Genomic DNA, 9,079 nt, shown 5'->3' on the forward strand with positions numbered 1-9,079 from the left:
TGGAAATATAGTAGCAAAGAAAATCCACACACACACACACACACAAAGATCAGAACCTTCACCTCTTTCTGCAAATGAGCTCTACAAGAAATCAATTAGAATTAGAACCAATATCAAGGTCTATTGAAAACACAACAAAAAAGAGAAACAATGCATAAAGGGGGGAAGAGAGAGAGAGAGAGAGAGAGAGAGAGAGAGATACATGTGCCTCCTACCCAAAACCACCTTTGTAACAAAACAACAATAATAGTAAGAAACAACATCAAATCCTACTAAAAAATAGCAAACAAGAGAAATCGCAAAGAGATATGCACACCTGTGTTTTGCCCAAATTCTAGAGCTACAAGTAGAAGAAAGTGGAGATGTAAGAAGAATGCTCAAAACCCTAGTTATTCTCACTAGAGAGCTTCAATGGAGACAAAAATTCACCAAAATGGAGAAGAGAGGGAAAGTAGTCTACAACTAAGCATTCGGGTCAAACTAATCGTGTGAGAGAAAATAAAATAAATTTGAAAACTCACCAAAAAAGAAAAATTACAAAGTTAGAAACTCAAATTTAGTGTACTATTCATTCACCCCTTTTTTTAATCCCTTACTACCCCTTTTTTGAATCAAGAACCCAAGATTTAAAGAGAAAAAATTCACCCTCTATGGGGGATGAGGCAACATCTAGCCTTCCTATTGGACAATCCAAAAGGTCCAAATCTTAAACTATATTATTTTTAAGGGCCTATTTTTTAGTCCAATTTTTTCCTAATGGCTACTACATAGCTTGTGTATAGCATCAGACTACAACATCACTCCTCGAAGGCTCAAAGTGTGACATAGCATCTTGTAATCAAGACTTGGATTGGTTCTTATACCTTAATCTTTGACTGTCGTGCATTCATCTTACATCATTTTTTATCATCCATCCTATTTTTATTGTTGGTTAAGTTAACCTTAGATAGCATCCAGTTTTGATTGGATTTTTCACCTTTAAGTGCATTTCTTCTATGTCATTTTTTTGACAATATTAGACATCAACTTTTCATTGATTGTTGCTCAAAGATATGAGTCACTTGTCAATTGTTATCAACAAGTCTTGATAGAGCAATCAGTCAATGTATAGTAGAATGATCATTTGATAAGGGGGCACCATCAATGTGGCTATTTAGGTTTAAGCTTTTATATGTCAATCCTTGAACTTTTGGATTTCTCTCCAAACATTCGAATAACAATTTTCAATATTTTCAACATATTTTCATTTGCATACTAGTTCATGTTTGATTTGCTTAATAAAAAGTTTGGTAATCATGTCATGTTTAAGAGTCAAAATCGCTTAAGATCAATTTAGATTTGTTATCTTCTAATTAATAATGACAGGTAGATATATTTTAAAAAATAAAAAGTATTTACATTAGCCCAACTTCAAAAGGAGAGGAACCTTTCATAGATTAACTATCGCTTTCATGGCCCTATAAACAAGCCCGAAACATGTTATTTTTCCTAACCAGCCCCATCAAAACTTCTAAGCTTTCTTAATTACACATATCGCTATCGAGGAGAAAGAACTTTTGTACCCTTTGAATATTTTGAGCATTTCTAAATGTCCAAAGGCTAAAGATTGTTATCTTATATAGAGCTTCTTGATGTCATGATGCTCATTTTAAACAAAGGTTGAAGGTGCCATCATTTTATGGCTAGAAAGAGTGGTTTGGTGCAGACTGATGTTGAACTGTACATGATGTGGGTGGCAAAGCTGTGCCAAGGCTTCGAGTTGCTATTTTCTCTTGGGGGTAGGCAATATTGTGTCATGAGCTATTGTACATCGGATTGGCACTGTGTCTACAAATTGAGGATGAACTGTGTGTGTCTCGAGCTCAAGTGAGCTGGTGTCCGTGTTTTCTACTCAACTAGAAACAAATTGTGTGTATCGAACTTGGAACGAGAGAAATGAAATTAAATGATACATTAACGTCTACGAAAGGCCAAAATGACCTATGAGATCATGAGTTACGATCATGTGTATGATGGTACAATTGTCTAGGCAAAATATGTAGCACAAAGCAAAAATAAGAAAGGAAACTAACTATGGCTATGTAAAACATAGAGCTCTATCTAGTAACAATGAGCTCCAGATATGGTACAATCTCATGTGGGTATGGAGGGCCTATAGCTCTAGCTCGAGCAATAATCCCATGTATCCGCCTATCAAGGTGTCATCAGTGTCTGTGTCAAGACCTAGGACATCTAGATTGGCTAAGCTAAACAGCCCAATCAATCAATACTCCTTATTTGTGTGTAGACTATGGCAGCAAGAGAGTCTATCGTGTGGAATGGGGTTGTAATTGTATTGGAGTCTCCTAAGTCTCCTTTGCAAAGATTTCTGTGAGTTGCCTTTGCAAAGGGTCTCAATGTCTTGGAGCAGTTGTACTCCTAAGGCACATGTCATGGAGTTGTCGTATCTTAAGGAGAAAGAGGCCAAGGCATCACCAATCGGTAAAATCCATGATTCTGGATAGTGGTCCAAATCTGTCTCTAAAGAGACAGTGGAAATAGCCATAGATCTCATAATACACTAGGCATTAGTAGATATAATGCTCCTCTATCTCTCCGGTTCTAACTAACATATCTGGCATAGGCACTCCTCTAGTGGGATGGATATATATCTACCAATCTCAATCTCTGGCTGATGTGAGGAGAAGCGCAACTGGTCAATAGTACATTTGATACCATGGGAATACGTGTCCATGTATCTCGAGCGAACAATGAATCCATCATCTATAGTATGTAGGAAATCCTCGCAGTAGAAAGCCATATTTGAGAGAGAGAGAGAGAGAGAGAGAGAGAGAGAGAGAGAGAGAGAGCAGGGGCATAGAGTGGGGGGGACTGCTTGTGTCGAACTAGGGCGAGTGGTGTGTGCTAAACTATGTAAACGGGGACTAGGACCAAAGAGAGAGAGAGAGAGAGAGAGAGAGAGAGAACTATGTAGCAACTTCAACTTGCTATGTAGGAGGCTTGACCTATTGAGAGACAGCTTTGACCTGCTATGTAAAAGGCTCGACCTCAAAGTGTGTGCACGCACGTGCAAGCGTATGTGCATGTTTGAGAGAGAGAGAGAGAGAGAGAGAGAGAGGGGGGGGGAGGGGGAGGGGGAGGGGGGAGGGATTGATACTCGTCTAACACACCACTATTAGAGCTGCATCATCTCCAAGTTAATTTTATTACCACCAAGTTTACATAGTCAAAGTTTCATAGCAAGAAATTGGTTTATTTCATCTCTTATTTTTGTGTCGACGTTATAGGAACTTTGAGAATGTCTAAAGACTTGCTAATTATTCCAAAAGGCTAAAGACCTTTGTCTCCCCGTAACTCACCTTTCTCTTTGTTCTCTAAACTGCTCGCTCACCTCAAAGACCTTCTCTCTTGTTGGCACAAGTGGGGTCATTGCAGAGTCAATATGTGGGTACATCTAGTGTTCACATTCTCACTTTCTCATGTAAGTCTTTCAGCTTAGGCATGGCACAACCCTTACCCAACCTATTCTCATCAATTCAATAGCTCATTTACAAATCAACAACAAATTTTTACTAAATGTTTCAAAAATACATTGGCTAGAAAGTAAGTGGATAAATAAGGCAAGCCAAAACATGTTACATTTATTTTGAAACCATCTTTACAAAGTCGCTTCTACCATCATCACAATCAAGGTTGTTACTACTAGTATTGTTGATAGGCCCTTTCATTATACTTTTCTAGTATACTCTAATCGTGGAATATTGCAGGTTATAAGTTTGTAATTATTTGTTGTCAAGATAACCAAATCATAAGTTGTTGGTAAATATGCATGAGAGCACTCATCACACTTGTAATACTTGGGATAAGTGTTGCAAAAAAGTCCTTTTAATGTCATGCCATTTGAACGCTTCCATTTAAAAAAAGGGAAGGTCACCCAAATCAACCTACATATCATTTTTCCGAAAGGATTATGCATTATGAATTTGCTCATTCAAAATTGCACCAACAATCCCACGAAACTTGCTCAATCACTCCTCCAACTAAGCAATCATTGACGTCACTTGAAACATTACTCAAAAAAGTGATAAGCTCAATCAACGAGTTGAACAATGTGCTCTCGTAGGGTTGTAGAGGAGAGCATGTTGGTAGATAGATCCAACCAACTTTGTTTTCTTGAGACATGCAACTAATTTGGAAGGACATGATAGATATAAAAAGTGCCAATATTGATAAACATCTGCAAGAATTAGAATCCATAATTCAAAACAATTGGATGTGGTCACTTTGATTGGCCCTTAATGTTCTTGTTGCTTCCCAATAGGCTACACATTTATATATCAACCTAGAGCATGGGAACCTAAAAATAAGCTAGTACTACTTAGATGAGATATTATTGCTTATTCATACTCCAACATTCTTAATAATATATTGGATGGCTCCGTCCAAGTAGAGATCCACAACAATATTACAAGCATACTCAAGGCCAAAAGACTTTGGTTGGCATTCATTGACATTCTCCTCTACAAAAATTACTTTCTTGACCTAGATGCAACACAACCATAATGACTTCTTACAGATTGGCATTATATGGCACCTATGTAAGAAGCTTCAAAATAGTTCACATATTGAAAAGTTTCATGAATAGGTGCACAAACATGTACTGGGAGACACCATTGTCAATAAATTCCAAGGAGTTGTTTGCTCTAAGCAACCATCGTACATCATTGCAAAGCATGGCATTGTGATACTCCTTAATATAATCAAAAAAATGAACACAAAAAGGGTTGAGCATAGCTAAAAGTTATAAAGGAAGAGGAGACTACATTTAATCAAGCAATCAAGATAAGGCCATTCTAGCTACTAAAGCAGTGAAGATTACATGTGCTTTTAAAGGTACGTAAGCTTGGGTGCATATGAAGCTATATATGTCCACAATTGAAAATCATTAAGATAAGAAATTACTTCTAATGTGATTTACATGCATCATAGATAAATTCAAGCTTTGACTTTAATGTGATATATATATGCTTCATAGATATGGAGCTTTTCTTGGTACCTATAGCTCCTAATTTAATCCTCTACAGTCCATTGCATGACAACAGCAGTACCTCTAGAGTCACAATGTCATTCAAAGACGAATCGTATGGACTCACCTTCCTTTTCTCAAGAAATCTGCCAAGAGTTAAACCTAAACCCTAAACCTTTACCAAATTCCACTAGTTCAGTCTCTCTCACTTGTTGCACACACTTGTGTCCTAAGTTGAACTTGATAAGCAAGCCTCTTTGAACTTACGCAAACTAAGGAAGTCAACGACCAAAAGCACATCCAGGCAGGTTTTTGGTTGGCAATCACAGAAAAACATGTTATACAAAAATAATAAAGTGCTTACTGCTTAGAAATTGGCATTGATTTCATGATGGTTCACATGTTTCTTCAATTTAAATTTCAATGAGCCAACTGACTATAATCATCTTTAGAACCAGCTACTTCCAGTCATGCATGCCTTGTCATGAGGAGCCAAAGGCTCTGGAGAGCGGATTGAGCCTTGACTCACTGCAAGAGGATGCACTTTATACCGAAATTGCTCGAACATTGGAAGGGCAAAAAGCCAGGCAATTCAAGACCATTTCAAACTGGATCAAGTTTCTCAGAAGAACTCATATGATTTCAGAAATTCAGACCTCCATTTGGCATTGCACTTGGGCACATCTACAAGGCCTTCTGTCATACTGTAGAAGTGATCACAGTAGCTTCTTCAATGCTCTTTCTTCTTCATTAGCTTACTCAACACAGTATCATCAACCTTCCTGTAGTGCTTATGCGCTTGGTCAAATGCAACCTTTGCATAAGCCTCGATCTGGTCCTCATATTTCTCGTAAACAATTGGAACAGAATGTGCAAACACAATCACTGCAAGAGCAAAAAGCAAGCAGGGACAGACGTGTTACATGCCCAAAGGGTTTCCCATGCACAGTACAAGAAGGAAGATTTGTGAAAGGAGGTTGTGAACTTACCCAGATAGATTAGGGTCAGAAAGTGGAACCACCCACCAATCTTTGCCAAGCCCCAAAGAACTGCCATAACCTTCTTGCCACAAGATCTTTGATGATCAGTAAGTGCCTTTGATAAATGTAAAGCATGAATGAAATGTTGCATACAGCTGGCTTATCACCTTGAGAAAATGCTTGAAATCTTTTCCAAGCACTATGTCATGCGCTATTGCCAAGACTCTATTGAGCTCTGATCGGATGGCCAATGCAAGACTGGTAGCTTCCTCCTCAGAGATGTTGAAATTAGGGATTGGAGGAGGAGACCTGCGTTACCATATCAAAATATGGATGCACAACTAAGAGAAAGGCCTTTCTTCAAAGATTATACAACCATACTTGAACGGGAGCTTTCTGATAGCATACCTATTAAGAAACCCAGCAGCATTTGACCAAACAAACAGAACCACAAAAGTGACCAGCAACAGATTGCAGAGTATCGTGATAATTGTGTAGCCTGAGTACTCAAACAGAAGATACACCACAGTGGCCCCTGCCAATATTCCAGCTGACATAAACTTATCCCTCCAAAGAAATGCATCGGCAGCTGAAGAGCAGCACAACAAAAATCTTAGTCCGAGTAGCAAAGCATAACACCGCATGGTAATGAGAAGACATTCCAACCATCAGGAAGAGCACTCGTGGCATTCTCAAAACAGTGGCTTTTGCTAACACATACTATCATGTACTGAGGCTTTTTATTTGAGCTGAAAATGGGCTGAAGTTTTAACAACATGCAAAACAATACTAGCCTTTGCACAAATGTAACCGGCTACGTGAGTTGGTCTCAGAGGAGCATAAATGCAAAGACATGACTTGGCCTCAGAGGAGCACAAAAGCAAAGACACAAGCAGACAGCAGATGGCTTTCTATGATGCAAGATCATGTCAAGTGCAAAATACACGTTCATTTTTTTAAGCTTTTCTTAGAGCAATAGTCTATATTACTATGTTTAAGACAAATTCTCACATAGTTCCCACCTTGTGAATTTTGAATCATGCCTAGCTATGTGCGGTCTGAGGGCAGGGGGCTGTCAGCCTTGGGAGGGGGCCAGCAGTCCCCCCGGCCCCAACCGTACCTAGCTAGGTATGCAGTGCGTCCCAGGAGAAGCTCGTGATGCTGAACACTAAAGAGAAAAACCTAGGAAAAGAGCCCCTTTTCCCACCTGGGAAAATATCAAAAGCATCTTGTAAAAAGTACAAAGAATTTACAAAATCCAGCTGACGTCAGAGGCCAACACTGTGTAAGCGCACAGATGCGCAGATATGTATCGACCTGCACACATCCCAGAGGGATGGGCTGGAACTGCCATTACAGAATATACACCCGTGAGTCGTGACGCAGCGAGAGAGAGAGAGAGAAGCACTCACGCTTGCCGCCTCCGAGAATCTCATGGAGCGATCTCTGCCTGTTGAAGAGGCGCGATTTGCCAGTGGGCGGGGGGGGCGAAGGAGTATCCTCGGCGGCTGCCTCAGACTGGATAGAAGCCGGCAGATCATCGAGCTTCTGGGACACGGCCTCCGGGACAGTGGGCTCTGACTCCTCTGGCGACATGGCGGAGTAGCTGATCCGCTAGGCAAGAATACAGGAAGAGGCCTCAGGGGAGCAAGATCTCTCTCTCTCTCTCAGAGGACTTAGATCTCTTTTGACCTATGCTTAATGAGACTCCAGAAAGAGAGAAGATATCAACGGCAACGAATGGGGAGTCGCTAAGTACATATAAGAGCACGAGCACAGGCTCAATAGTATCTAGCACGGACCTTTAGTGGGGCAGTTTATTGGGGTATTGGGATCAACGATAAAATTGAAAGCAGAAAACCATTCTTTAGTGTATTTTTTTCAAGCAAGATTCTCTGAAAATCGGTTGAAATTGAATCTCATCTTGATAAAAATCAGCTATTTTTTTAGTATTATAGTTATAAAACTTGCTATTTCCCTCCCAAATGGTCAAGGTTAAGCCTCCTCCTTTTTTCCATTGGATGGGAAAAAAGTTTTTCGTGAGCTTTGCTTTAAAGAAATATGTTGTCCTACATGGCAATCATAGAATGATTTCAAACCTCTCAAATTCTATAGTTCTTTGGAATTGAAAGAAATACTTTGTCTTACATGGTAATCATAGAATGATTTCTAACCTTCCAAATTTCCACACTAAAATGTAGTTTGTATTACATAAACTAAGTGCTATGTGCCTAGGACCCGCACAAGCGTTGTCTTAAGGGTGTATGACAAGCGATAGACTAAAACCTACCTCTCTCTCTCTCTCATTCCATCAAATACTAATTCACGAACTCTCCTCAAAAGCTCAGCAACATGCTCATCTTCAGGTCAGCATAGGCATGCTATCTCCACTCATCATAGCCGTAGTATAGCAGCCTTGTCATGGGGTCCCACATGTATTCCTCCATCACCTAAACTATAGGGCTATGAAGCTTGATGCATACATGGGAGATTCCACCCTACACATGCCGTAGAGCTGGACCAATAGCTATTCTCATAGACCAGCATTCCTATGATGTACTTCTTTCAACAAGGCATGACTAAGAAGGAGAGAGAGAGAGAACACACACACACATCCAAGAATTCTTCCTTTGGAGAGCTTTTGCATGTGTGTGTGTGCGTGCACGCATGCGCGCACACTTGCACTCTTCATCCACCATAGCCAAAAAGGATGCTTCGATTTGTGGCCTCCACTCCCCCCATCATCCTTATCGAATTATTAGTTTGTAAGTAATGGTAAAACTTTCACTTGCAAGATGGAAGAACTTCCATCACCTACGTGTTGGTTGAGGAGAGTCAGGGTTTTGGCAATGGAGGTAGAAAAAAGACAAGTCTCTCTCTCTCTCTCTCTCTCTCTCTCTCTCTCTCTCTCTCTCTCTCTCTCTCTCTCTCTCTCTCTCTCTCTCTCTCTCTCTCTCTCTCTCTCAATGATGCCTAACATATCGCCTTTCATTGAGCCTTGTGAAGTGTCCCCAACTAAGATGTTTCGACATTGCACCTCTAGTTTTTCTAGACTTTGGATGTCTATTCTCGG

At 39.9% G+C, this 9,079-nt stretch overlaps 1 protein-coding gene across 2 annotated transcripts; it reads right to left on the reverse strand.

The window, feature by feature from the left end:
- Positions 1-5,371: 5,371 nt before the first annotated feature.
- Positions 5,372-7,758, reverse strand: LOC148040589 (reticulon-like protein B6). 2 transcript variants are annotated; one of them, XM_087701123.1, is made up of 5 exons: positions 7,419-7,758; positions 6,415-6,595; positions 6,174-6,315; positions 6,016-6,085; positions 5,372-5,911 (listed from the first exon to the last, which is right to left on the reverse strand). In XM_087701123.1, the coding sequence occupies exons 1-5, from the start codon at positions 7,600-7,602 to the stop codon at positions 5,757-5,759; spliced, it is 732 nt and encodes a 243-aa protein (XP_087557249.1). In that variant the 5' UTR covers positions 7,603-7,758; the 3' UTR covers positions 5,372-5,756. The 2 variants fall into 2 exon arrangements, with proteins under 2 accessions (XP_087557249.1, XP_087557256.1); XM_087701130.1 differs by lacking the exon at positions 7,419-7,758 and adding an exon at positions 7,029-7,187.
- Positions 7,759-9,079: the final 1,321 nt, after the last annotated feature.

This window comes from Lygodium microphyllum, chromosome 2 (genome assembly GCF_053477565.2).
Source record: "Lygodium microphyllum isolate KBCC chromosome 2, Lygodium_microphyllum_v1.1.10, whole genome shotgun sequence".
Lineage (NCBI taxonomy): Eukaryota > Viridiplantae > Streptophyta > Polypodiopsida > Schizaeales > Lygodiaceae > Lygodium > Lygodium microphyllum.

Bases quoted from the DNA above. Each gene is read 5' to 3' on its own strand.
- LOC148040589 (XM_087701123.1), bottom strand. From the start codon at position 7,602: ATGTCGCCAGAGGAGTCAGAGCCCACTGTCCCGGAGGCCGTGTCCCAG. The intron at 6,596-7,418 runs GTGAGTGCTTCT...GCTGCTCTTCAG, and splicing joins GATTCTCGGAGGCGGCAAGC to CTGCCGATGCATTTCTTTGG. The intron at 6,086-6,173 runs GTGATAAGCCAG...TGTGGCAAGAAG, and splicing joins ATTTCAAGCATTTTCTCAAG to GTTATGGCAGTTCTTTGGGG.